The sequence below is a fragment of the Mycteria americana genome, chromosome 3, assembly GCF_035582795.1.
Source record: "Mycteria americana isolate JAX WOST 10 ecotype Jacksonville Zoo and Gardens chromosome 3, USCA_MyAme_1.0, whole genome shotgun sequence".
Taxonomy (NCBI): domain Eukaryota; kingdom Metazoa; phylum Chordata; class Aves; order Ciconiiformes; family Ciconiidae; genus Mycteria; species Mycteria americana.
The window spans coordinates 447,836-474,036 of NC_134367.1; the positions used below are offsets into that span (position 1 = coordinate 447,836).

At 67.2% G+C, this 26,201-nt stretch overlaps 2 protein-coding genes across 5 annotated transcripts; one reads left to right on the plus strand and one right to left on the minus strand.

Moving 5' to 3' along the window:
• The first annotated feature begins 2,251 nt into the window (after positions 1 to 2,251).
• On the plus strand, positions 2,252 to 2,974 carry OST4 (oligosaccharyltransferase complex subunit 4, non-catalytic). The gene is made up of 2 exons (XM_075497207.1): positions 2,252 to 2,497; positions 2,733 to 2,974. Exon 2 carries the CDS (start codon positions 2,734 to 2,736, stop codon positions 2,845 to 2,847), a length of 114 nt encoding a protein of 37 aa, XP_075353322.1. The 5' UTR covers positions 2,252 to 2,497; position 2,733; the 3' UTR covers positions 2,848 to 2,974.
• A 248-nt stretch (positions 2,975 to 3,222) lies between these two features.
• Positions 3,223 to 25,199, minus strand: AGBL5 (AGBL carboxypeptidase 5). Of its 4 annotated transcripts, XM_075497567.1 has the most exons (15): positions 24,870 to 25,191; positions 24,376 to 24,547; positions 22,876 to 23,042; positions 21,170 to 21,347; positions 20,032 to 20,210; positions 18,894 to 19,452; positions 17,589 to 17,758; positions 11,491 to 11,626; positions 10,589 to 10,779; positions 9,679 to 9,887; positions 4,444 to 4,559; positions 4,015 to 4,061; positions 3,752 to 3,903; positions 3,586 to 3,674; positions 3,227 to 3,426 (listed from the first exon to the last, which is right to left on the minus strand). In XM_075497567.1, exons 1-15 carry the CDS (start codon positions 25,064 to 25,066, stop codon positions 3,349 to 3,351), a joined length of 2,640 nt encoding a protein of 879 aa, XP_075353682.1. In that variant the 5' UTR covers positions 25,067 to 25,191; the 3' UTR covers positions 3,227 to 3,348. The 4 variants fall into 4 exon arrangements, with proteins under 4 accessions (XP_075353685.1, XP_075353686.1, XP_075353681.1 ...); XM_075497566.1 differs by having other exon boundaries at positions 3,226 to 3,674; positions 24,870 to 25,194; XM_075497570.1 differs by lacking the exons at positions 21,170 to 21,347; positions 22,876 to 23,042 and having other exon boundaries at positions 3,223 to 3,674; positions 24,870 to 25,199.
• Between the last annotated feature and the right edge of the window lie 1,002 nt (positions 25,200 to 26,201).

Consider the following 26,201-nt stretch of genomic DNA (forward strand, 5'->3'; position numbering starts at 1 on the left):
ACGGCCACGGCTTCATGTGGCACCCCGCTCCTCGCTCGGCCGTGGCTTCGCATGGCACCCCGCTCCTCGCATGGCCGCGGCTTCGCATGGCACCCCGCTCCTCGCATGGCCGCGGCTTTGCATGGCACCCCACTCCTCGCACGGCCGTGCCTTCATGTGGCACCCCGCTCCTCGCTCGGCCGTGGCTTCACGTGGCACCCCGCTCCTTGCACGGCCACAGCCTCGCGCGGCACCCCGCTCCTCGCACGGCACCCTGCTCCTCGCACGGCCGTGGCCTCGTGCGGCACCTCGTTCCTGGCACGGCTGCGACCCGGCATGGCTTCCCCGCGTCTTGCACGGCCGCGGCCTCCCGCTCCTCACCCGCCCGTGGTCCCTCACGCAGCAGCGCTGGCCCCTGCGGGTCCCATCCCCTGCACGGCCGGGGGCTGCGCTCGCTGCTCCCCAGCTTGGGGCTCCCTGGGTCCGGCCGGGGCTGCCGTGGTCCCCTGGGCCCTGGTGCTGCCGGTGAGGTGGCCCGGGGCACCAGGCACAGCCCGGGAGGCCAGGGCAGGTCCCTGCCCACAGCCTGGCCTGGCCCCGCCGTCACCGCCCAGGGCTTCCTGCAGCCTGGCACACGGTAGCCACACGCCTGGCACGCGGCATCCGACACTGCCACGTCCCTGTGTGCCCGCGGCGCCATGTCCCTGTGCCAGAGTGCCACGTCCCCATGGCAGCGCTGGTGCCCTGTGATGGGTGCTGGTCCAGAGCCGGGCGCAGCCCCACACCCCCAGCCTCACACCCCCAGCCCCACAGCCCCAGCCCCACCCTGACGCTGCCAGCCCCGCGCTGGGGACGGCGGGGTCACCGGGGGCGTGGGAGCGGGGACCCAGCAGGGAGCCGGCGGTGGCACCGCGGCCACCCCGGCCCCACGGTGGGATCACGGCCGCCCTGGCCCTGGGCCTGCAGTGACACCATGGCTTCCCCAGACCGTGCAGTGATGTAACGGCCTCCCGGTGACGTCACACCTTGGCCCCAGCCCCGGGATGACGTCACAGCCCTTGGCACAGCGGCGCGGGAACCCGCCGCTATCTGGGGCTCAGCGAATGTGGGTTAAGCACAAACAGCTGCCGGCAGCTGGGCGGGGGAGGGGGCCGGGGGATGGGGACACGGGGGGCCGGGGGCCGGGGCTGTGCTTGGCCGCGCGCCCAGGCGTGGCTGTCCCAGGGGAAGGGTGGCACCCCCGCCTGTGCTCTCGTGGGGGCCATGGGGGGCCGTGGGGGTCGTGGGGACTGTGGGGGGGTGTGGGGGCCATGGGGGCCGTGGGGGCTGTGGGGGGCCGTGGGGCCCATGGGGGCCGTGGGGGCTGTGGGGGGCCGTGGGGCCCATGGGGGTCGTGGGGGGCCATGGGGCAGGCGCTGCTCAGCCCGGCGCTGGGAAGGGGTCTGGGGGTCCGGCTGTGCCGTGCCCCGGGGGACGCCAGCCAGAGCCAGGGAGGGGACAGCGGGGCCGGGGCCTCGTCCCCCAGGGGCCCGGCTCTGTCCCCAGCGCGGCCAGGGGCGCAGGGCACGGGGACTCCGGGGTGGGGGGGCGGGACCCCCAGCCAGGACTGGCGGGGACCCCGGGGGCGCTGTCCCATCCCGAGCCCAGCACAGCCCAGTACAGCCCAGCACAGCCCAGTACACCCCAGCATGCCCCAGCACGCCCAGTACATCCCAGGACATCCCAGAACAGCCCAGTACATACCAGCACACCCCAGGATGCCCCAGCACACCCCAGTACATCCCAGCACACCCCAGTACAGCCCAGTACACCCCAGGACACCCCAGTACAGCCCAGCACACCCCAGCACACCCCAGTACATCCCAGCACACCCCACTACGCCCCGCACCCCCCCCCCAGCAGCGGTAACGGGCCCCGCCCCCGCCCCGCGCCCGGCCCTTGTATGGAGACGGCGGCGGCGGCGGCGGCCGGGGGCGGGGGCGGGGGCGGGCGGGGGCTCCGGGGCTCCCTGGAGCGGGGGGACCGGGGGGACCGGGGGGAGAGGGGGGAGAGGGGGGACCGGGGGGTCCCGCCCCGCCCGCGCGCCGGGGTGGGGCCGTTCCGGGGCGGCAGCCGGAGCCCCGGGGGGGGCGGTTCCCGGGGCGGGCAGGGCCCCGCCCCCCGCCGGGAGCCCCCGCGTGGGCCTCGGGGGCGAGCCAGGCCGTGACGTCACCGCGGGGCCGGGGCCAGGCCGCGACGTCACTGCGGGCCTAAGGCCAGGAGCTGCGACGTCACAGCAGCCCGGGGCTGGGGTGTCACTGCGCGCGCGGCTGAGGAGAGAGCCCTGAGGCGGCTCTGATGTCACGGCGTGGCCGGCACCAGGCCATGACGTCACTGCGGATCCCGAGGCGGGGGTGACGTCGCCTCCCCAGCCGGGCCGCGCTGCCGTGGCCCCGCCCCTCCCGCCGTGCCCCGCGGCCGGAAGTCGCGCGCGGCGCAGCAGACGTGTCGGCAGCGGCGGCGGCGGCACCGGCAGCGCGTGAGCGCGGGGGGGGAGGGGAGGGGAGGGGAGCGGGGCGGTGTCTGCCCGCGGGTCCCGGGCGGGGGCGGTACCGGGGTCGGTACCGGGGTCCTGCCCCGCGTCCGGCCCAGGCGAGGCCCGAGGGGCCCGGCCGCACGGGGGGGGGGTCCCATGCCGGCGGGGGGCGGGGGGGAGGCCGGGTGCCGCCCGCGGGGGTCCCGGCGGGGGTGTCAGCACCGCGGCCGCCCCGCAGGATGATCACGGACGTGCAGCTCGCCATCTTCGCCAACATGCTGGGCGTGTCGCTCTTCCTCCTCGTCGTCCTCTACCACTACGTGGCCGTCAACAACCCCAAGAAGCAGGAGTGAGGCCAGGCACCGCCACCGGCACCGCCACCGGCACCGCCCCGCACCGCGCACCATGGCACCGCCCCGGCACCGCGCACCCGTCTCCCTCCCGCGGGGCCGCACCGTAACGGCCGCGGGGGAGCGGGGCCCGCCGCGGTGCCGCGCTGAGGCGGGGGCCCGGCTTCTTCCGAGCAACCTTTAATGCAAACGCAGTAATACCGGACAAACCCGTGTGGCCTAAAAATACCTCCCGCCGCCGCCGCGTCCCTCCGCCGGGCCCGCGGGGAGGAGCGGGGCCGTCCCGGGGGTGGGGGGCAGCCCGCCATCCGTGCTGAGCCGCGTTAGGCCCCGGCACGCCGGCGGTGCCCGGCGAGCGGCGGAGCGGGTCCGGGGTCCCCGGCACCGCCGCGGCCCGGGCTCTGCGCGGGTGCAGCTTTGGTCTGGGGGTCCGCAGCGGCCGTGGGGCTGCCCCGGCCCTGCCCCGCGGCGCGGCGAGCGCGGGGCCGGCGCTGGTGGCTGCGGTCAGGCCTCGGCGCAGAAGAAGAGGAGCTGCCGGTAGGAGCTGAGTGCGGCGGGGCCGGTGGCCGGGGCTGGCGGGGGCTGCGGCGGGGGAGAGCGGGCTGGAGCGGGGCCGGGGCGGGGGGGCCGGAGCCCCCTCCCCGGCGCCGCGGCCGCGGCCCGGGCCCTGCCGGCACGGGGCAGAGCGGGGCCGGGGTCCCCCTGCCCGCGCTGCAGCCCCCCGACGCGGCGGGGCCGTACCTGGGGGTGCAGCCCCTCGCCCCCGCACAGGAAGAGTCGCTCGGCGCTCTGCTCCCCCCCGGGGGGCGCGGGGGCCTCCCGGCAGAGCCCTGCGGGGACAGAGACCGGCGTCACCACCAGCGGGGCACGGCCGCCCCGTGGGGCCCGGCGGAGCTACCCTCCCTACCTGGCTGCGAGGCCCGGGGCCCGCCGTGGCCGTGCTTCCCGGCCCGGCGGGCTGCGGTGCTGTCGGCACGGAGCCCCGGCAGGCTCTGGCTGGCCGCTGCCCCCTTCCTCCGCACGGGGATCCGGCTGGGGCGCAGGGGGGGCCCCCCCGGGCTGCGGGAGAACCACACGCCGCTCCTGAGGCGGCCGCTGGCAGCGGGGGGGCTGCAGCCCCCCTCGGGGCCTGCGGGCTGGCCCCGCGCCACGGCCGACGCCAGCACCTACCCGGGCTGCTCCGGGGCTCTCCTGGCGTCTGGCTTCTTGGGGAGCGCCTGCGGAGAGGGGAGGAGAAGGGAGAAGAGGGTCGGTGCCCGGGAGGGGCATTTGTCCCTGGTCTTGCAGAAGCCCCCCACGGCTGCCGGGAGTCCTACGGCGCCGGACCCCTGCCCCCCGAGTGTCCGCAGGGCTCGGGAAAAATGCACAAAAAATGCGGAGACTCCTGGCAGAGCCCCGCAGACGGGGCGGGGGGGTCTCCAAACTCTTTGGGAAGCTCCCCGGCCAGCGCGGGCGGTTGCTGTGCAGTGCCCCAGGTGCTGGGGTGGTGCGGGTTTGTCCGGGTTTGTCCCCCAGCGTTCCCCAGACCCCCGGGCCCGGCTGGCGGGGCCGTGGGGCAGCCCCCTCCCCGGCCCCGGCCCCACCGGTGCCCAGCGGTACCTGCAGCAGTGCCGTGCCGTGGGCAGCCACCGGCTCTCCTGCGCCGCGCTGGGCCTCCCGCGGTCCGTGGCTGGTGCCGGTGCTCGGCGCTGCCCGGGTGCCCGCCGGCAGGGTCCCTGTGTGACAAACAAGACAGAGCTCAGCCCACGCCAGGGACGCGCCGGGGTCGGCGTGGGGGGGCTGTGAGCCGCGGCCGGGGCACCGGCTGCCTGCCCTGGGCGCACAGAGCCGCCACGGTGCGCGTCCCACGCTGCGAACGCGCAGGAGGGACCAGGGCCCGGCGCGGCACAAGACGGGGCAGACACGCAGACACCCACACGCTGGCGGTGCCGGCGGCAGCGCCGAGCTGCTGCAGCTCTGGCAGGAGGAGCCGGGACCCCAGCAGCCACACCGGCCTGCGGTGGCCATCGGGGTAGACGCCTCCCCACACCCACCCGGGGCACAGGCTAGTGCGTGCCTGGGGCCAGCAGCCCCCCACCGGCACGGGGAGCCAGGCAGGCCGGCGCTCCCCCCATGGCAACACCGTTCCCCGTGGCTGCAGCAGCCAGGCACCGAGCCCCCGTCCCCCACGGGGCCTGACCGCGGCTGCGTGTCCTTTTAGCCGGAAGAGCTGGGACAGAACTGCCCGCTGGCCTGACCAGGGCCGGGGCCCCCACCGCAGCCCGGGCATGAGGCACAGCCCCAAAGCCGAAGAGTGAGAGGAGCCGATTTGGCAGCTGCCGAAGCGCCGGCGGGGAGGACCGTGACAGGCACTCGACAGCTCAGCGTGGGGCCGGGGCCGCCGGTGGGAACCAGAGCTGGAGCCAGAAGCAGCAGCACAGACACGCGGCTCGGTTGCCGCAGGAGAAGGCTGCGGCCGAGGACCGGGCTTCGTGCCCGCGCTGGCGCTCGGCAGCGGTGTGGGAGGCAGGCAGAGGCAGGCGGGGCTGCTAATGGGGACGGGGACGGGCACGGCTGTGCCGGGCAGGACCGCAGCGCCGAGCCCGTGGCAGGGCGACGTGCCAGGTCAGCCCGCAGGGAGCCCGGGCTCAGTCCCGGCTCACGCTCCTGGCCCTGCTGGTGCGATGGGCTCTGAACCGGCTGTGCCGGGCGGCCCTGGGGGGGACAGAACTGCCTAGGCCTGGGGACGGTGCCTGTGAGCACCGCTCGGGACGCGGCACAGCCAGGCCGGTGCCTCGGGGCGGCAGAGGAGAAGCCTGGAGGGAGCAGGCGTGGCTGGGTGTCGTTTAACCCCAGTCCAGCAAAGTTTCCAGCCTGGTCTCCCACCGTGTCCTTGTGACCGCGCCGGCAGAGCTGGGATGGGCCCGGCAGCCGGTGGTCCGCAGCGGGGGCTGCGGGGCAGCCGGGCACGAGGGGCTCTCCTCAAGGGCCGACACCGCTGCCGATGTTTGGCACCTGCCCCGGCTGGCTGAGTGCCGGGCTGGGCTGTGCCCCTGGCAAGGCCACGGGCAGCACCGCGGTGGGGAAGTAGCCGAGACCACGAGGGCTGCCCTTCCTCGGCAGGGCTGCGCAGGCTGCCGGAGCGGGGCAAGAGCAACCTCGGGCAGCTGGAGGGCAAAGGCAGGGCCCTGCACCCGGAGAGAACGGCCTGGGGGACAGGGACGGCAGCACGCCGAGCACGAGCCCCCAGCACGCCCGGCCACGCGACCGCTGAGCAGCGCTCGCACGGTGCCGGGGGCTGCTCTCCTCCTCACCCAGCGAGGAGCCGGGAGGGGGCACGGCCGGGACGGCCGACCCCTCTGACCAAGGGACATCCCAGACCACGGGACATCAACGCTCAGCAACAAAAGCTGGGGAAGGAGGAGGAAGGGGGGACGTTCGGAGCGATGGCCTTTGTCTTCCCCTGTCACCGTTAGGCGCGGCGGGGCCCGGCTCTCCTGGGGAGGGCTGAGCACCCGCCTGCGATGGGTTTGCATTGCGTGCGCGGCTTTTGCTTTCCCTGTTAAACTGCCTTTATCTCAACCCAGCAGTTTTCTCGCTTTTACCCTTCCCGTTCTCTCCCCGTCCGACCGGGAGCAGCGAGCGGCGGCGGTGGGGGGGGGCTGAGCTGCCCACCGGGGTGAAACCACGGCAGCGTCCCTGGGGAACGGACGACACGTAAAACGCCGGAGCAAGCCACGAACGACGGTGGACCCCACAGCAAATGAGAGCCTGTGAGCAGGAGCAGGCAGGAGCCAGACTGCGGCAAAGTCTGTGCCGGGGCAGGTTTGCGGCGTGCAGAATCGCTCTCCCTGGGCGGTGGCTGTACGGGTGACGGCGATGGTACCGGTGAGTGACAACTCTTAACCTTGCACTTGTCACAACTGAAACGGCACGATTCGGTGACGAACTCCAGCCGGCAAAGGCCAGTGGCAGCTGAGGCTGCACAGACGGGAGGGTCACCGGGGGGTCCTGCAGAGACCCCCCCACCCTGGCACTCACGAAGCCGCGGGCAGAGCACGGGTCCGGTCTGGGGTCCCCGGGGCTCGGCCGACGCGGACAGGCTGGAGCGGGAGCCACGGAGAGGGTCGGGGCTGGAGCGCGGGGTGTCTGAGGAGAGCCCGACGGAGCAGCCCTCTGGGAAAGCGGCTCCCGCGGCAGCACCGCGCAGGCACGGGCTGCGCCCTCGCTGCCCGCGCTCGCGCAGACACCTGCCCTTCCCCTCCCCAGCTCCCTTTTCAGGCGCCGCAGCTGCCGGAGCAGAGCTGGCCCAGCAGCGCCCGTGGCTCCGCCGACCACCGGTGAGGGCTGCAGCCCCGCAGCCGGCTGGGTGAACTCCCCACCATGTCTGCGGGGACACCGGTCCCCGCCGCAGCCAGGGCTCGCCGGCTGGCACGGAGGAGAGACAGCAGGGCAGGGGGCCAGCAGACAGCTCGGGCCCGTGCCAGGCCGGAGGGCTGTGGCTGGAGCCCACCAGGAAGGGGCTCGCTTCCCACGGGGCTCACAGGAAGCAGCTGGGAGGGGGACGCATCTTTGACGCCTGTCAGGGCCCCGGCCCGAGCGCAGGTCCGGGACAGGACGTCCTCCGTGTAACCCGGCCATCACCAGGGGACAGCTGTCCTGCAAGGGCCACGGCAGGAGAGCGGCCTCCCCTCGCCTTCGGGGCACGGCTAGTGGGGACGGCTGGGCACTAGTCCTCACCCCGACGTCCGGCCTGTGGGGACAGGCTCCTGCCCGCTCCACGTGGGCAACGATCTCAGCAGCGTGTGTGCGGGAAGGGGAAGGATGGGACACGACCGGGGCACGGTGTCTTCATCCTGCGCCGTCTAACCACCGCCTCGTCACGCCTGGCTGGGGCAGCCGGCAGGATCTCAGCGTTCCCGTTTCCTTCCCGGCTGCCTGGGGCAGGAAGAGTCCGTGACAGCATCCTGGCACCACCCCGGGACAGGACAGCCGGCAGGAGGGCAGCGGCGTGGGGCTCGTAAGGCAAACCCGCAGGGTCAAAGCATTCCCGGGCCACGTTTCCCCGGGCAGACGCGGCAGTGCCAGCGCTGCCGAGGCCTTCACGCTCGGAGAGTGGCGGCACTGCCGGCAGCCAGCGCGGGGGGTGCCTGGGGTGCTAGCCGGAGCGGGCACGCAGAAGGTCAAGCTGCCAGGTGACGCCAGGGAAGGAAGAGCCACGTCCCAGTCCCAAGAGCCGGGCAGCTGGGACTCCACCGGCGCGAGGGCAGAGTGCCCCACCAGGCACTCGGCTCTGCCGGTCACGGCTCACCTTGCCGGAGGTGGCCGTGCAGACAGCACCCGCCAGCACGCGGAGAGCGCAGGCGAGGGAGGCAGAACGACGCTGACCCGTCCTACGGAGACAGGCTCTTCCCCTCCAGCCCCACAAGGTCTGTTCCTGCTCATGCACCTGACTGCCACCAACCCCCCGGCAGCCGGGGCTGGGGCCAGGGGGTTGCTCCCGCTGGCTCCGGCGTGGGCCGAGCATGCACAGAAGGAACAGACGTTACAACGTGCCCATGAGAACATAAGCCTTTTATTTCCTCCCCACCACGTTCTCATGGCAGATGAGAAACAGTCACTACAAAGTGCTGGAAAGCAAACACGGAGGACGAAGCAACGCGAGAAACACAGGCGGAGCATGAGAAAGAAGCCGACAGTGGGAAACGCAGCGATCTCTCCCGAGAGCAGCACCAGTACACGGAGCCTTGACACAACGACAGCTTCAGAGTCACACCCAGAGTCACACAGGCAGCCCCCTCCGCCCCGAAAGCGGACCCTCGCTCACACACCTCCGAGCTTTGGGCACTGGGATACTTCAGAGCACGGTGCTCACTGGGGCCCGGAGCCCCACAGCAGACTGGGGCTCCCAGTCCAGCCCCGTTTCCTTAGCCGGGGGCCTGCGGGACCAGCCCACAGAGTAGCACGGGGCACCCGGCCAGCTGCAGCACCGAACTCCCCGCCGCGGCCTGCAGCGGCACCGAGCCCCCTGCCCGGTGCGGGCAGCCTTGCCTTGTTTTGGCAGCCGCCGCTGCCAGAGCGCGGTGCAGCCGCAGGGCTCACCGGGTGCTGGCGGCGGGGCGGTAAGCCGGGGCCTTTCTTGCCTGGCTGGGCAGCTCGGAGCTGCGAGTCGGCCCCCACCGGACAGGACTTGCCGCGTGTTCAAAGCCCCCAGTGACTAATTTCAGCTCTGCCAGCCTGCCTCGCCATGACCAGAGCCACGTGCCACGATCGACTGCTGCTCAGCAGTGCCTGGGACGGGAAAAGGCACTTCGGTGTATCCCCGCAGGCCTCGGGAATGCTTTGGGAGTGGCTGAGGCTGAGGGAAGTCGAGCGGAGGTTTTCCGTGCTGGCTTCTCCAGAAGCCCCTTGGCCCTGGCCCCGGGCACCTGCACTGCCGGCGCGGGAAGGGCCATCTCCCCCGGCAGCCCACAGCGGACAGCGTCCCTCTGATCTCGGTGCAGCGGAAGCAGCGGGCAGCTTCTGCCCAGCCAGGGCCTGCGGAGCCGGTGGGCAGGAGCTCAGCTGGGCCCCCCGCGGTTCCCTGGAGAAGCCACGGGTCTCGCCGTGCGGTGTCTGTCCTGACCCAGCCAGGGCCGCTCCGCTCGGGACGGAGCGCGGAGCTGAGCACGGCATCCAGGACCCTTCCGAGGGGACGGGGCGGCGGTTCACACGCACTTCTTCCACGCAAAACCACTTTTATTACGTCAAAGCACAGGGTTACGCTGGCACAGAACTCTCCTCAGGGCTGCGGCTTCGCACAGCAGCTCGACAGGTACTGGAACAAGCGCACGAGAGGTCCCCGGCCCAGCTTACCTCTGCCCGGTGCCGGGGCGCTGGCGCTGCCTTTCTGAGGACTCTGGCTCGCAGCGGCCGGACCCGAGGGCCTGCTGCAGCTGAAGGTGAAGCTGGGGGAGGCTTTGATCTGCGGCGAGTCCTGCTGGCTGCTGCCGCTCCCGCTGGTGCCGTTGCTGAAGCTCCTCATGCGGGACAGGGCGTTATCGGAGGCCGAGGTGGGGAGCCCGCTGGAAAGGGATGAGAAACAGGAGGCTCAGCCCGGCTCTGTGGGGAGGGGCTCCCCTCCACCGGCCCCTCTGCGCGCCCCCCCGTCCTTCCCAGCCAGCTCTGCGCCGCTGCTCCAGCCCCGGCACCGACCGTCAGGCTGGTGCTGCTGCTGCGGAGACGCCGTCTCCGTCAGAGCCCCGGACTTTCCCCAGTGGCTGGCGAGCAGCTGGGGCCGGGAACGGAGCCCACCTCACAAGCAGCGGCAGACCCCAGTCCCCCACGCTGTAACGTCGCTGTCCCGGCAGCCTCAGGGCAGCAGCATCGTTTCAGAGTTCCCACTCCCTCGCCCCCAGTCCCAGCTCCATCCCAGTCCAGCGCCGGACTGGGCTGGGGAGAGAGAAGAGGGGAAGCAGAAGAGACGCTGGCTCTCTCTGCAGGCGGGTGATCCCTTCCCAGCTACTGGGGCAGGTGAATCCCAGACAGCTTCACCCTGCGCGGCGGCGTGCCGCTCTTGCCCGCAAACGCCTTGGAGCTGAGGGATACCTACACCTGCGGTTCACAAAGCAAACCGCAGGGACAAGCCCGGGCCCTGACGAGGTGGGAAAGCAAGCAAATAAATCTTGGCTTCGTTAGCTGCAGGGTAACTCACTTGGAGTACATTTATCATCTCTAATTGGCGTTATCCTGCAGCTCTTGAACGCTCAACCCGGCAGGCCCTTACGTGGAGCTCCTGGGGGGGGTCCTGGCACCTCCTCTCCTCCGCGGGCCCCCGCCTGCGCCCTTCATGCCGCGCACGTGCTTCAGCATCCAGGCTCGCAGGTTGCTGAGGCAGCTGTGCTCCGACAGGACGATCCGGGGCCAGGGATTGCACTCTGCCATGTCCAGCGCTGCCACAGCCAAGGCTCTCCCGACCTGCCAGGGCAATTGGCAACCGGTGAGAAAGGCCTCGAGAAAGAGCAGCAGCCCTCCGGGACTTGAGGCAGGAAAACAAACAAAGAAATGAAACCCCAACCCCAAGTCCCAGACAACCCCCCAGCGCTCGTTCCGTTCCGTTCCAGGCTCCCATCGAGCTCTCCGGCGGGAGGAGCGTTCCCCCAGGAAGCCTCTCCGGGTGCGCAGTGTGGCAAGGGTGAGTCAGGCGCCCACGGCCGCAGGGACCCGCCACCTCTTGCTGCGGGCTACGCAAGAGCAGGCAGCCCCACGCTCCGCGGGGAGGGAACGGGGACCCCACGCGTCAGCAGTGGTGCGAGACGCACGGGGACAACCCCGGGCTGCCCCAGAGGCTGAGGGCAGACGCCTCCAGTCCCAGCCAGCGAGCAAAGCGTTTTGGGCGGGGGTTAGCGGTGGGGACAGGCACAGACGGCCCCGCAGACCGGGACGGGCTGGGACGTACCGACGGGTTACAGCCCCTGACACTGAGAACACCCCGTGTCCCGCGCACCCCTCTAAACCCGCACCACGGACCGGCGCAGGAGTTTTCACGGGGACCGCAAGCGCGGAAGCAGGAGAGAACGTGGGAGTTTCCTCCTGGGTGCCGAAGGCGCTGCCTGCAGCGCGCGGGGCGGGGCAGGGCAGGGCAGGGCTGGGCACGCCCGGCCACCCCACTGCTGGGGACCCCCTTACCTGCTCAAACAGCTCCACGGTGTATTTGGAGGGGAAGGCGGGAGGGGGCGGCGGGCTGGCCCGCCCGTTGTCGTGGCAGGCCACGGGGATGCTGTTCACCGAGCGCCCCGTGTTGTAGTTGCACTCCAGCGTGTAGCTGTGAAGCACAAGGAAGCCCACGTTACCCGACGGATCCGTGCCTGCCGAGCACAGGAGCACCGCTGCTGCGACGACAGCGTGCAAGCAGAGCTGGGGTCACCCCTGCGAGCCGCCAGCGTCCCCCCCAGCCCCGGGAGGAGTCTGGAGAGAAGACACGACTGCTGCCATTGAGCTGCAGCTCTTGCTGCGACTTGCTTCACGCGCGCTGCATTTTCTCATCTGCTGAGGTAGGAATAAAGGAGGTAAAAAAAGCAGCACTTGGCCATCAGGTGGAAGCCAGAGGCACGCCGAGGACGGGAGAGGCACCCGTGACGCAGGACCCAAGGAACCGGGCTCTGAAATCAATGCCAAAGAAAGGACTGGCCATGGGGGAGCTGGAGAGCAGGAGGGGCCCACGATCGCTGAGCACCGAGCTCCCAAAGCGCCAGAGTACCCACCTCCTATCTTAAATCAACAGTCAAGGCGCCCACAGCTCCTAGGGACACCCCAGCTGCTTTTCAGGGTGAAGCAACTACCAAAAGATGTTCTCTGGTTACCCTAAAAGGGTCTGCAGCCATCCCTGGTGAGTTCACGCTAAGGACAGGGCAAGAGATGCACAAAGGGCATGGGAGAATGTCTGGCACGTCGTTCCCCGGGAGCAAAGCCTCACGCTGCACCGATTTTCTGGCAACGAGACACTGGACCACCCACATGGCACAGACTGCAGGACTTCAGGGAAAGGCAAGAGAGTCATCTTCTTGTCTCTCCACTTCCAGGGAAAACCCAGCGAGACGTCACTGGGACGGAGCTGCGGGTGCAACACCGAAGGTCTGTCCCGGCGATCCCCGTGCGGAGGAGCAGCCCAGCCTGCTGCCGGCAGAGCCGGGAGCGCGCAGGGGGCAGGAGATCAGTGGTGGAGGAGGGGAGGGAGGGGAGGGTCGGACGTGCTGTGCGGCCAACGCGCGGAGCCGAGGCATTTGCAAAAACACGTGTATCCCGATAGTTTGCAAGCCGATAGCAGGAGCGTGGGTAACGAGCAAGGGGAACTGGGAACTCTCACTGAGGAAACTCAAACTGGCAAAGCCAAAGCCTCGTGGGAAGATCGGCGTGAGGGAGGCGTTAGACAGCCCAGCCGCAGGGGCACCCGCTGGGAAAGGCCTGCCGCAGAGCCTGCCGACGGCAGAAACTCGCCGACATCTGCCACGGTGTGCCGACGCTGTCCCGGCACCCACAGGGCTAACCACCACGGCGCCGCGACGCCCACCAGCAGCACGAGGCCGACCGAAGGCAGTTCAGTGGGCTCCAGAAGGCAGCGGGGATCGCACCCTCTCCAGCCACCCGTTCCCAGGCTACCACCGTGGGGCCGGGGGCCCTTCCCGTGTGCCCCCCACAGCTGCTGAGGGGCTGGAGAAGGGGTGCCGGATCACCCCTCTCCAGAGACAGAGGGTCCTGTGGCCCAGCACAGCCCCCCCTCGCTCGCCCGGCCCCGCGCTGCCCGCTCCACACCCCCGCAGCTCGGCCCTGGCACTTTGCAGACTGACAGACGGACTGACAGCCTTCCCCGGCTGCCTGGGCAAGGCACCATGGGGGGAGCAAGGCAGGAGCTCGGCTCAGGGGGCCGGAGCAGGGCTGAGCCTCGTCAAACGGAAACGGCAGAAGATTGGCGCCCTGGAGCCGCCATGCTGCAGCGACGTCAACCTTGTCCGTTAACGACAACGATGACCAATTTTCTTTAAAAACCGCCAGGTCCCGAAGACACGCCCGGCTGGGCAGGGGAACTTTGTCAGGACAGCTAAAGACAAATTAACCTCCGGGCTGACGTGGCCAGCTGTCTGAGACCTACCAACCTCCCCCTGGGCGGGAGCCAGAAGGCAGACACCAACCTCCCAAGGAACTCGCCACGCTGACGATGCCGCCGCGCCGTCAAGAGGCGCCTCATCTCCTCAGCGACTCAGTGGGACCTCTCCAAGGAGCAGCCCTGCCTGCGGGGCTACTCTGACAGGGGTGCTGAGGGTGGGCACGGCTGGACCTCGTACCGGCAGATGGGGAAGAACGGGTTGGGGGTGTGCAGGTCGGGGGCAGCCGTGGCTGCAGTGACCATGCGATGGTGCAGCTCGGTGGCCTGAGAGAAAGGAACAAGGCAAAAAGCAGGATCACAGCCCCGGACTTGGGGAGAGCAGATTTTGCCTTTTCAGTTTCTGCTTGGAGGAGTCCCCCGGGACAGGGCCCTGGTGAGAAGAGGGGCCCAGAGAGCCGATCCATCCTCAGGGCTCACCTCCTCCAACTCCAAAACTTCCCTCCACCCAGGTACGCGGGAAGTCAAGCAAAGGCAGCAGGAGGCCTGCATGGATGAACACGGAGCTCCCGACGGGACTCGGATAATAAAAAGAAGCACATAAGAGGTGAAAGAAGGGAGAGCTGACCTGGGAGGGACACAGAGATGCTGTCCGAGTGGGCAGGGATTGGGCTGGGAAAGCCACAGCCCACCCGGAGCTGAATCTGCTGAGGGACGAGAAGGGCTGCAAGAAGGCTTCCAGAGGTGTGTCAGTAGCAGGAAGAGGGCTAGGGAGAGCGTGAGCCAGCTGCCGACTGACGGGGGCCGAGGTACTCCACGCCTTCTTCACCTCAGTCGTCGCTGGCGAGCTCTGCGTGCAGCGATCCCCGGCCCCTGCGAGCAGAGGGAAGTCTGGAGCAAGGGAGACATCCCCTTGGGGGAGCGGGAGCAGCTCCGGGAGCAGCTGCGCGGCCTGGGCAGGCGCAGGGCCGTGGGACGCCGTGGGACCCAGCGGGACGCCCTCGCAAGTGCCGAGGGAGCCGAGGACGTGCCGGTGAGGCTGCTGCCGGTTATCCGAGAGAGGTCCTGGAGACCGAGGACGGTCCCGAGGACGGGAAGAAAGCAAATGTCACCCCTGTGACGGGACCACAGGCTGGTCAGCCTCACCTTGATCCTGGGGAAGGTGATGGAGAAAATAATCCTGGAGACCCAGGAAGGACAGAAGGCGCCTGGGAGCAGCCAGCACATTTCCGAAGGAGAAACTGCGCATAACCAGCCCGGCAGCCTTCGACAACGTAACGGCCAGCTCCGAGGCCGAGGGGAGAGCCGTGGGCGATGGCTTATGGCTTTAGACACCATCTCCAACCCCACCCTCGCAGGCGAGCAGACGAAGGACAGGCGATGCTAGGGGACGGGGAAGTGGCCTGGACGCTGGCTGACACGCCAGGCTGCGAGCACGGCACAGAGCCCGGCTGGAGCCCCGGCACTGGCGGTGTGCCGATACCGGGCGTCAGGCTGCTGAGCCCCTTCACGGGTGCCCGAGGTGCCGAGGCAGCGGCGGACGCAGAGCTGGGGGTGATGCTCCAGAGGGTCGCGCTGCCCTCGGAGGGACTCGCCAGGCTGGAGGAGGGGGCAGGCAGGGACCTCCCCACGCTCCCGCAGGGAAAGGCAAAGCCCTGCCGCGGGGAGCAATAACCCTGCGGCCGCACAGCGCGGGGCCGGCCGGGGGAGAGCGGCTCTGCAGAGACAGACCTGGGGGTCCCGGCGGGCACCGAGTTTTGTAAACTGACCCCAGAGACGCAAACGGTTTCTCCATTTGCTGTCTTACTGTGTTCTTTATTCTGAGCTTTCATCTTTCTGCACCCTAATGGCTTTTAAGATACATGACGAATGCCTGCACATGGCTCCTGGTCACTCTGTGCATCTCTGCTGCACAACGCTAGAAATTCACCTGTGCTCAGCAGTGATAAGAAAAAAATAAAATACATCATCCATTAAATACTGCTTCTATCCCCGGAAAGTCCTGGAGTCCTCCCAATTTCTGGAGAGTGTTGGGGAATAAGTTCCCGATATGGATGTACGGGTGCTGGATGGGCCACCCGGGGGTGATGCACAGCTGGATCACAGACGAGGAGGAACCTGGTAGCTGGGGATGCGATAATAAACGTCAGCCTTGTCTGTAGTGACCAGGAAATAGCGGAGTTCACGATCTCGAGGGGAGGAGAGCAGCAGAGCACAGGCCCTGGGCCTCAGAAGAGCACATTTTGGCTAATTCAGGGCACCAGTAAGGGGGATCCCCTTGGAGACAGCTCTGACGGACAAAGGAGCTCAGGAAAGGTGGCAGGTTTTTCAGGAGAGCGTCCTCTGATTGCAGGAATGGTCCATCCCGGTACTCCGGGAGATGGACAGACGTACCCAGAGATCAGCCGGCCGATGGGGAACGCGTGAGGGAGCTCCGCTGCAGAAAGCAGCAGGCGGGGTGGGAGGATCGCTCTGCCTGGAGACGGGGCTCCAGGAGGAAAACCACCAGAAATGGAGGATAATCGAGTCAGGGATCTCCCGAGAAACACGACCCACGTGAGCCCACGGGCCCCGAGGGGCAGCACCCAAGGGTGCCGAGGGGCTGCCGAGGTCCTCGTGGGGCTCCTCTCGGTCGTCTCCAGAAGGTGACGGGGAGTGTGTGGGGGAGAAAGGCAAATGTTGCATCTGTTGTTAGAAAAGACCATCCAGGGACCGAGAGGCCGGGCAGCCTCACCTCGGTCCCTGAGATACCACCGAGCGGGCTCTCCCGACGCATGTTTCTGAAGGCGGGAAGGCGAAGAGGGTGACGGGGAGCTGCCAGCCAGGATCGCTTGCATCCGTCCGACTGCTCAGAGACAATTCAGCTTGCCAATCCCACCGAAAACCAGCGTGTCTCCCTCCCCATCCGTCCAACGTGCCCACACGGTACCGCACGGCACAGGCACTGAGAGCGCTCCTGACACCAGCAGAACGCCCGCCACGTTTCCGGATGTCCCTGTTGGATTAACCACGGGCTGTTCCCTGCCAGCTCCCGCAAATGGGCACAGAGCAAACTACACCAGCAACCCAAGCCTAAAAAACTCGTGTATTTGTTATCGCAGGGTTGGTTCTAGCTGGATCAGCACGTGCCCTGACCCAGGCTGCGGCCAGGCGCAGAGAAGCAGCAGGGCGCGCAGCAAGTGCTGAGGAAACGGGGGAAGAAAGGAGCCGAGGGAGGCACCACGTCTGCTGGCAGCCTGGCCCTACGGCAGCTTAAGCCAGCAATGAAACTGCGCCCGCAGAGAGCCGCTGTTCTCAGAAGGGGCGCAGGGGTTTCCGGGGGAGTCCGGGGCTGGCAGGAAGCCTGGCACTACTTCTGCATGTCCTCAAACCACAGACTCCTGGGGAATGCAGCATCTACTACAGAAGCATTACCCACTTCTCTTCTTGTACTCTTCCCTTGGCATCTGCAACCGGCCACCGCTGGGGCCAAACAGGGTAAGTCGGGCTGTTGGTCTGATTAGTTCAGCCATTTTTACGTTCCCAGCAACCACAACAGAAACAGGCCAAAAATATCCCATCTGTTGTTGGGGAGAGGCACGTGGCTGCTACGGGTCACATGAATATCCTCGACTCGCAGAACTCGGGATTGGATGAGGCTGGAATCTTGCACGGCAATCTCGCACGCGAGGTCTGGGGAAGCTGAGCCCATTACAGCTAAACAGGTTTTAATTACAGCTAAACAGGTTTTAATTACAGCTAAACACAAACGTATGAAGGTCCATCTGGGAAAGAGGAGAATTCCTCCTGGAAAGCAGTGCGCAAGCAGCTCTACGACAGCTGGGACAAGAAGGCAGAGCAGCTGCAGGAGGGATGTGAAGGGACAGGAGGTACAAGAGGAAAAGGAGCCAGGCTGTGAAGCAGGACCAACGCCTGCGGCTCGGCGACGCGGCGGTACCTGGCACGGCCGGGTCCCGGCCTCTGCCTGCACTGCACCGAGCACGTAACGCTCTTCTTGGCCGGTTCAGACAACAGGCAAGTCCCAGCCCCACCGGAGAGCCGCGCAGGACACGGCTGCGCCCACAGAAGCGGTTTCAACTCTCCCTAACAACCTGTGTCCAGCAAGACCTCGCCCCTCCGCAACAGAGGAGAGCTGGGCCAGACCAGCTGGCACGGAGGTTTAGCACGCGCGCGGAGGTTTGCCTACCTGTGGATGATCCCCAGGGCTTTGTAGACGGCCACTCGCCCGCTGCCCTCCTTCGACTGCCCGTCCCGCTTGTCTTTGGCGTACATGTTCTTCTCTGAGAAGTTACAGCCCGTGAAGTCAAAGTGAGGTGAGTTCAGGGAGATGAGTTTGGGGAACAGCATGCTCTCCACCTGCGACACACAGAGAGGATGACTCCGGGGGGAGCCCTCGGCTGTTCGTCCTGCTCCAGCACTACCAGCGCCAAGCTCCGGGATGCACTGGGGTGTTGGCCGAGGCCGGGCCCACTCTGCCCAACTCCACATCTTGCATGCTCCAGCCCTGCCCGGGGGACGCTGCCCGCCCCTGCCTGCCCCCTGCCCATCCAGTTCAGCAAGGCCAAGTGCCGGGTCCTGCACTTGGGCCACAGCAACCCCATGCAACGCTGCAGGCTTGGGGAAGAGTGGCTGGAAAGCTGCCTGGCAGAGAAGGACCTGGGGGTGTTGGTTGACAGCCGGCTGAATATGAGCCAGCAGTGTGGCCAGGCGGCCAAGAAAGCCAATGGCATCCTGGCTTGTGTCAGGAATAGCGTGGCCAGCAGGACTGGGGCAGTGATCATGCCCCTGTACTGGGCACTGGTGAGGCCGCACCTCGAATGCTGTGTTCAGTGTTGGGCCCCTCACTCCCAGAGAGACATGGAGGGGCTGGAGCGTGTCCAGAGAAGGGCAACGGAGCTGGGGAAGGGTCTGGGGCACAAGGCTGATGGGGAGCGGCTGAGGGACTGGGGTTGTTGAGCCTGGAGAAGAGGAGGCTGAGGGGAGACCTCATCGCTCTCTACAACTGCCTGAAAGGAGGCTGTAGAGAGGTGGGGTCGGTCTCTTCTCCCAGGTCACAAGCAATAGGACGAGAGGAAATGGCCTCAAGTTGCGCCAGGGGAGGTTTAGACTGGATATTGGGAAATTTTACTTCACGGAAAGGGTTGTCCAGCACTGGAACAGGCTGCCCAGGGCAGTGGTGGAGTCCCCATCCCTGGAGGTATTTAAAGGACGTTTGGATGAGGTGCTCAGGGACATGGTGCAGTGGTGGGCTGGGCAGTGTTAGGTTTACGGTTGGACTCGATGATCTTAAAGGTCTTTTCCAACCTGAACGATTCTGTGATCCCTGCACCAGCCCTGTCCCGACAGGGAGTTCAGTTTCTGGCGTGACAAGGACCTCCCACCCCCTCTCCCAGCAGTGGGAGGGAGCGTTCGGGACCCTGGGGAGGGGGCAGAGCGGCGAGAGGGTCCCAGCCTGCTCCAGCACCTCTGTAGTCCTCCCCCCTGCCCTCACCTGATCGTTTTCGTCACTGAAACTGTTGCCGTACATGAAGCAGCCGCGCTTGGAGGCATGCCCGTGGAGATCGACATAGTAGGCCAGCCCACTGTCCTGGGGCAGGATGGTTTCGGGGAGAGGTGCTGGCGGAGGCCTCCTGCCTTCCTCCTCACAGTGCTCCACGGTGTGGCTTGAAGGGAGGATCCAGACAGCTTGGTCCTTCCTGCCCAGCTCGGCGGCAGGCGATCCCGAGAGCCGGGGTTCCTGAGAAGGGCTGAAGTACGTGCCGGCACGCCAGGCGCTGGGTGAGTTGCGGAGGTTATTGGCTTTCTCCAGCTCCGACAGGACTGCCTCCGGGGACGGGGCGCTGCTGCGGACGGAATGGTTGGAAGATTTTGTGCTTAGCGAGCTGGTGCTGAGCGGCGAGACGTACGTCCTCCAGTCAGGAGAGCCTGGCAGGACGCGGCTGTGAACGTGGTGGTAGAGGAGGACAGCTTTGGCCCCGTACACTGCAGGGTGCAGCTCGGCGTCGGGGTTGAGATACTGGCGGTTCAGGTTTACCCCACGGGAGTCAGTTCTGCAGAGAGAGCAGAGGAGACGTGAGGTCCTTTGCGCAGCGCCGTCCATTCTGCAAAGGCAGACCTGACCTTACCTCCAACGGCTGAGGCTCTGGGCTCTGTCCTGGAGTACAACTAGCCAAATCATCCCCTTGCGGGCAAGTGAGCAGAGACTCTGCCCCAAAGCAGCTGAGAACCTCTCTCCTGGAGCGGCACTTGCCTCGGTGAGACAGAGCCCCGAGCGATCTCCCTCCCTCTTCCCTGAAGCTGGCCCAGCTCTGACACGCCAGGGAGAGCAAGGACAGGGCAGTGTCTGAGTGCCTCAGAGGCACAGGGCAGCGTTGCTCGCCCGAGCTAGAAAGCCCCGATCCAGGAGGTGACCTACGCAGCCAACAGCAGCCCCCAGCCCTCGCCAGAGATCCCGGGGGGTAGCAGGGAGAGGTTGCTGCAGCCTGCGGGCCTCAGCTCGCTCTTCTACTGACGCAGGACCTTGGGACCGTTCTTCACGGCCATCGCGAAACGCACAGCAGGCTCCAAACCAGGAGACCGGCCCAGCTCGGGCCCTGACGAAGCTGCAGCTGCAGCCTGTGCTCACTCACCGATAGTGGCCTCGCACCACCCCGTCGGGGTTCAGCATGGGAATGAGCTTAAAGACGAACATCCGCCGCAGCATCTGGGCGCGGGGGTCCTCCTCCCGCAGGATGAAGTCCAGGAAGCCGTTGAAGACGAAGCTGGAGGGTGTTTCTCCTGGGTGGACTCTGCTGCTCAGGAAGAACACCTGGGGGCAAACAGACAGGGGCGATGGGCAGGTTCCTGCCTGCCCCGAGGTGCCGCGATGCCTTAGCCAAGGGGCCAAACGCTCCCTGGGGCTCCTCCGCTGCGCTGCAGCCAGGCACCCTGCTGCCCGAGGCGGAGCTGAGGCCTTTATGTGGAGCACAAAACTAGGTACTGGGTGCGGCAACACAAGAGTTTTCGGCGGCTTCTTTACCCAGTGCCTCTCCTAGGTCCTGCTTGGAATAAGGCTGGTTATCCCTGCATGAGACTAAAGGAACAGAAACCCCGCAGCCTGCTACCCGGGGAAACCAGAGCACAGGAGGCAGAGAAACAGAGCCCCAGAAGCGCCCCAGGGAAAAGCCCCGAGCGATCCCGCAGAGCGGGGAATGAGCCTGACTGGAACGACGACGTAAAGCACCTCCTGAAGAGCCCTTCTCTCGGTGGGAGCTTCTCAGCAAGAGATGTGCCTGCAGCCCCCAGCCGCCCGCCCCAGCCCTGCGCAGCCGCAGAGGGAGATCCCGTCCTGTCCCCGTGCCTAGCAGGCAGGGCCCACCTACCGCAGCAGGGGCTGACACCCCAAATACAGCACTTCCATCAGTTTCTGCACAGCTTAACAGAGCAATGGCATTAAAAGGAGGACAGAACAAAACTCCTAGGGGACGAGATGCTAATTTTTGCCCTGAGGAATACACGTGTAGTGCTACCAGAGGGCATTTCATGGTGCTGAGATGATGTGGATGCACTGGGGCTCCTGGCAGGCTACTGGTTCCCATGCCTCGACACGGGATCTCACAGACTCTGCTCCACCCAGCCTAACGCTCCCGCCCTCCAGGACACGACACGACACCTTTCAAGTCAGAGACGCGAGGGCGGCAGCAAGGCCCCGACACACGGACCACCGCACAGTCTGCTGGCCACGCTCGCCGTCCCCGACGCAGCCCCAAAGCTGGCGCAGCAGCTCACCCTCTTCCCTGCAAAGCGGCGCGGCCGCGGCGTGGTCGTGTCTGGGAAGAGCTTGTCTAGCCGGGGCTCCCGCTTCTCCAGCATGCCGTGGCACGAGGTGACGGTGAGCAGGTCCACTCGCAGCTTGTCCAGGGAGTGGCAGAGCAGCTCCCGGTGGTAATAGACGGAGTCGAGGGGGCTGCAGGGCGAGGAGAGGCGCTCAGCCAGCCTGCCCCGGTCAGCCTGCCTGGTCAGCCGGCAACGCGCGGGTCAGAGCCTCCCCCCAGGGAAGAAAGCGGCTCGGCTGGGGCAGCTGCCGTCCCGGCTGAGCCGGGAACCGAGGGGCAGCGCGCCGAGCCTCAGCCCAGCAGCTGGCTGGAAATGCCCGTAGGGAGCAAAGGGGGCTCCCAGCTGGGCAGGGGACGCTCCCCACACCTACAGCCCTCTAGCCCCTTGTCCAGGGCCGCGTCCCTGCTCGCTCTGCTCCCCAGGGGTTCAACAGCCCCAGCCCGACCAGAACCGCCAAACCCTCTCCTGCTGCCTGCAGGCATCCGCAGCCGAGCTGGGCACTGCCGGCCCCCCTCAGAGTCCACCAGGAACACGAGTGCTCCCGAGCAGCGGCTCATTCGGAGGAAAGAGCGGTGGCCCAGTCCCAGGGGCCACGCTGCCCAGCCCCCCTGACTGCAGGGAGCGGTGGGTGAGTGGCTCCCGCACAGCCAGACCCGGCGGAGGTGCCAGTGGCCGTCGGACAGCCAGGCCATCCCCCTGTGGCCACGTGAGACCGGTCAGGCGGGGAAACCCCGCTGCGCTGAGGGAGCCGGGGTCTCCTGCGGAAGGGTTCGATCGGGACCACCCAGCCCTGGGGGGCTCAGGGGTCCCTGTCAGTACGTGAGTTTGACCCACAGAGACTACAACATCACCGTCAGACCCTTGCCGACTGACTGCCAGGTTTTGAAGTTCTTGTAGTTCTCCATCGCACGACAATTTAAGAACAAACCCCTTTCAATAAACCATTGCTCACCCCTTGTCTAAGAAAAAGTATTTATGATCCCAGCCCCACGGCACGGAAAGTCTCTGGGGCCAGGAGGGGCTGCGGGACAGAGTTATCCACAGAGACGCCTGAAGACTGACTCTGTCCTCCTCCCCCTCAGCCGGGCGTTCAGTTCTCCTGACTTCTGAGAAGAAATTCTTGAAGTCAGAGGAACTTCCTTGCATGATCCACAAAGAGCCCGGTGCCAAGGCTGGCTCTTAGCAGTGAGATCTCCCTCTGTGACAGCGGTTGTAGAGGAAGGGAGCAGCGGGAGAGAGATGCCCCGACCTTCCCGCAGCCAGGAGGGGGAAAGCAAACGAGGTCTTGGCCTCTGAGAACCCCCTCTCCTTAAACTGAGGGCTGCAGTTCTGTCACAGCCCCTCCTCAGCCTCTTCCACCTGATGGGAACCTGCCCCTGGGAATGCCAGGGGGATGCGGCCCGAAGCGATAAAAGACCCTCTGGAAGCCCCTCGGAAGCGCATGCTCGGGAGCGCGGGGGGAGCTGCTGCAGCCGCTCGTGCAGAGTTGGGGCCCAGAGGAGCAAGCACCGGGCAGCTACCGGGGGGACCGGGGGGCACAGAGACCCCCCCCCCCCCCCCGCCCTCCACCCCGCCGCAGCTGGACGATGCTGTGCTTCTACAGCAGGGGCAAAGCCAAGCGGGCGAGGGCCGGGAACGGGGGCGCGGGGGGTGCGCACCTGCTGGGAGACATGTGCCGGCACTCCTGGAAGCGGCCGTCCAGCTGCGCCAGCATGTCCTGGCACTCCGTGTAGGAGAAGGGGTAGCAGAAGGCAAAGTAGGTGGTGGCACCGCGGTGCTCCAGGAAGCGGTGCACGAAGGACAGCACAAACTGCGTCTCCACCATCTGGGACAGACACAAAGCAGAGGCTGAGCGGAGGCACGGCCCCAGCAGCAGCCAGCCGACGCCATGCAGAGCCACCTCCCGGGCATAGGCCAGGCAGCCGCGACCACCACAGGCCCCCGCGGTTCTCCTCCGGCACTGCCAGACTGGTTCCCTCCTGCATCAGGTGGTGCCCGCAGCCGCTCGCCCTTCTCTAACCGCACGGGAATCAAAGCTGAGCTCCCAGCAGATCCCAGCCCGCTTCGCTCGGGTCCCCGAAACGCCAGGCTGTTTCCTACAAAGCCCTTGGCTCCCCGCTCGCCCCGCTGTGCAGGCACAGGTCCCTGGAGGGACGCCGAAGCCTCACCACATGCCTGGCTCTGGGGCAGAGCTCTGTGGGAAGCCCAGAGGGTTCCTTCTGGTCCTCGTGCCCAACTGCCGGCGCTCCAAGACCGAACAATAGCTACTCTCTTTCGGCACGCTTCGCAAAATTAGCGAGCGCTTGCAAAGCCCAGCTGTGTATCGTGTCTGTCCCTGGCGCTGGCACAGGCCAAATCAAGCGTCATCTTGTCCTGAGCCAGGGGATGGGAGATTCCTTCTGGCCCCTGTTCCGTGGGGTGGAAGGGGGGGCACACTGGGAGGGTCGCTGCCTCCCCGCAGCAGCGTGCGCAGAGCAAGGACGACCCAGAGCACCCACAAGCGACTCTTCCCCTCCAGCTCCTACCAGACCGAAGACAGAAAACGCCAGGGCCAGCAAACCCCTGTTTGAGAACCAAACGGCTTAACGGGGCTGCGAGAGTCAACCCGCTGCCGCAGCCGTTCCTGCTGGCTTCGGCTCCCAGGGCTCTCACCCCACCGCTCCGTGGCCCGCTCCGCTCCCCTCGCAGGAGCATTGGCACTCTGACGTCACACGGCTCGATGCCATGAAGAGCCATTTACTGGCCACTTTGACAACTGATGAAGGGGAAGGGAAGCCCCAGGCGTGCTTCGAGAGCAGTTCTACAGTTCCCCTGTCACACAACAGGGAAATCACCCGGCGAGAGCCTGTGCCCCGGCCCAAGCGGCCAGCAGAAAGGGGAGCTGCTGGGTCCTCCTCTCCCGAGTGCTCGGCCCTGGGATGGGGCTTTGCCACTAACCCCCCACCCTCTCCCGTGAGGCCACCAAGGTACAAACCAGCCGCTCAGCCACCCCGCCCCGCCGCGGAAGGTGGGAGGTCACCCCGGCACGGTGAGCGAGGGGCGTTCGTGTCCCCAGAGCTGCCCCCACCCTGAACGCAGTCCCCTCTCCCTGCCTGTCACCGCACTTCGGCCGAGGGCCCCCCAGCCCCGACCCGAGCCCCCAGCCCCCGCACCCGTACCTCGAAGCTGGGCCGCTCGCGGATGCGCTCCCAGCGGGGCCGCACGGGCAGGGTCCGCACAAAGGGGGACATGCCCTGGGAGTACAGCCGGCTCTGCTTGTTCATGTTCAGGATGTGCAGCTTGATCAGCTTCCCCGGGGCCCCCCCCCGCACGCTGAAGTAGAACCAGGACCTGTGGAGGGACAGCAGCGCCGGGTCAGCCCCGGCCCTGGGGGCCCCGAGCCCGCCAGTCCCCGCTCCCGGGGCCCCCCCACCTCGCCAGCCACCCGCGAGGAGCCTGCCGGACCCCCGGGGGGGGCACGGACCCGTGAGCCCCCCCCGCTCCCAGGGCACCCCCGTCCCTGCCAGCTGCCCCCCGGCCCCCAGCAACCCCGCCGACCGCCCCTTGCCGGGCCCCCCGCCCCGTACCAGCCGCCCCCTGCCCCGGGGGACCCCCAACCCGCCAGCTCCACCCCCCCCCCCCCGGGCTCTCCTCGCCCCCGCCGGGCCCTCACCTGTTGCCGTTCTCATACTCGGTATGGGCGCAGTCGGGCCGCGTCCAGACGTTGAACTCGTAGTCGGCGGCGGGGAGGGCGGCACCCCAGGCCGCGGGGCCGCGCCCCGCCCCGGGCGGCTCCACCTGCTCCACGTGCGCCAGGTTGCCCGAGTCGAAGCGGGAGCTGAAGAGCAGCCCCCCGCAGCGGATCTCCATGGCTGCCGGGCCGCCGCGGCCCGCGCATCTCACCTCATCCCTCCGCCCGGCCCGGCCCGGCCCGGCCCGGCCCGGCGCGCCGCCTGGCGACAGCAACGCGCGCGCCCATTGGCCCGCCGCTCCCTAGCAACGCACCCGCCCGTTGGACGGCGCCTCGGCAACGGGCCGCGGCGCCGCGCGTGCACCGCCCGGGCCCCGCCCCCTGCTGGCCCCGCCCCCCCAGGCGCGCCCTGCGCCGCACACGCGGGAGGGGGGGTGTGTGTGCGTGCACGCGCACGTGCATGACCGGGCGCATGCGCACCCCTGCACGGGCACACGCGTGTGCGCACACAGAGGGACACACGCGTGCACACACGTGTATGCACACAGAGGGACACACGCGTGTGCGCACACAGAGGGACACACGCGTGCACACACGTGTATGCACACAGAGGGACACACGCGTGTGCGCACACAGAGGGACACACGCGTGCACACGCGTCCTCAGACACACGTGCATGCGCGCGTGTACTGCGTGTACCTACGTGTGCATAAGGACACGCGCACACAGGCGTGCAGACACGTCTATACATACACACGTACGTTCTTACCCACGGGTATGCACACGTACGCATGTACATGCAGACGTGTGCACACTATACACGCACGTGCACACGCACACACTTATGCACACCTGTACAAAACCCCGCACGTATCTGCACACGTGTACATATGTACAGACATGTATGCACACACATGTACACACCTATGTACACATACACGTGTGCACACACCTGTACATAAGAACACACGTATATGTACACATGTACATGCAGACACGTATGCACACACTATACACACACGAGTGCACACACCTATATACACACACTTGTAGTTACACCCATACATAAAACCACATCTATATGTGCATGTACACATGTATACACCAACACGTATGCACACACTATACACACGAGTGCACACACCTATACATATGCACACACGTATCTGCACATGTACATAATGCATACGCACACATGTATGCACACACTATGCACACACGTGTGCACACCTATACACACACATACACACATGTGCACACTTAGGCACACCTGTACATAAGAACACACATATATGCACATGTGCATATGCATAT

Coding starts and splice junctions, on each gene's coding strand:
- OST4 (XM_075497207.1), top strand. CDS start 2,734: ATGATCACGGACGTGCAGCTCGCCATCTTCGCCAACATGCTGGGCGTG.
- AGBL5 (XM_075497566.1), bottom strand. CDS start 25,066: ATGGAGATCCGCTGCGGGGGGCTGCTCTTCAGCTCCCGCTTCGACTCG. Junction 17,759..18,893: donor TCAGTGACGAAAACGATCAG/GTGAGGGCAGGG, acceptor TGTGTGTCGCAG/GTGGAGAGCATGCTGTTCCC. Junction 10,780..11,490: donor CCGTGGAGCTGTTTGAGCAG/GTAAGGGGGTCC, acceptor TTGCCCTGGCAG/GTCGGGAGAGCCTTGGCTGT.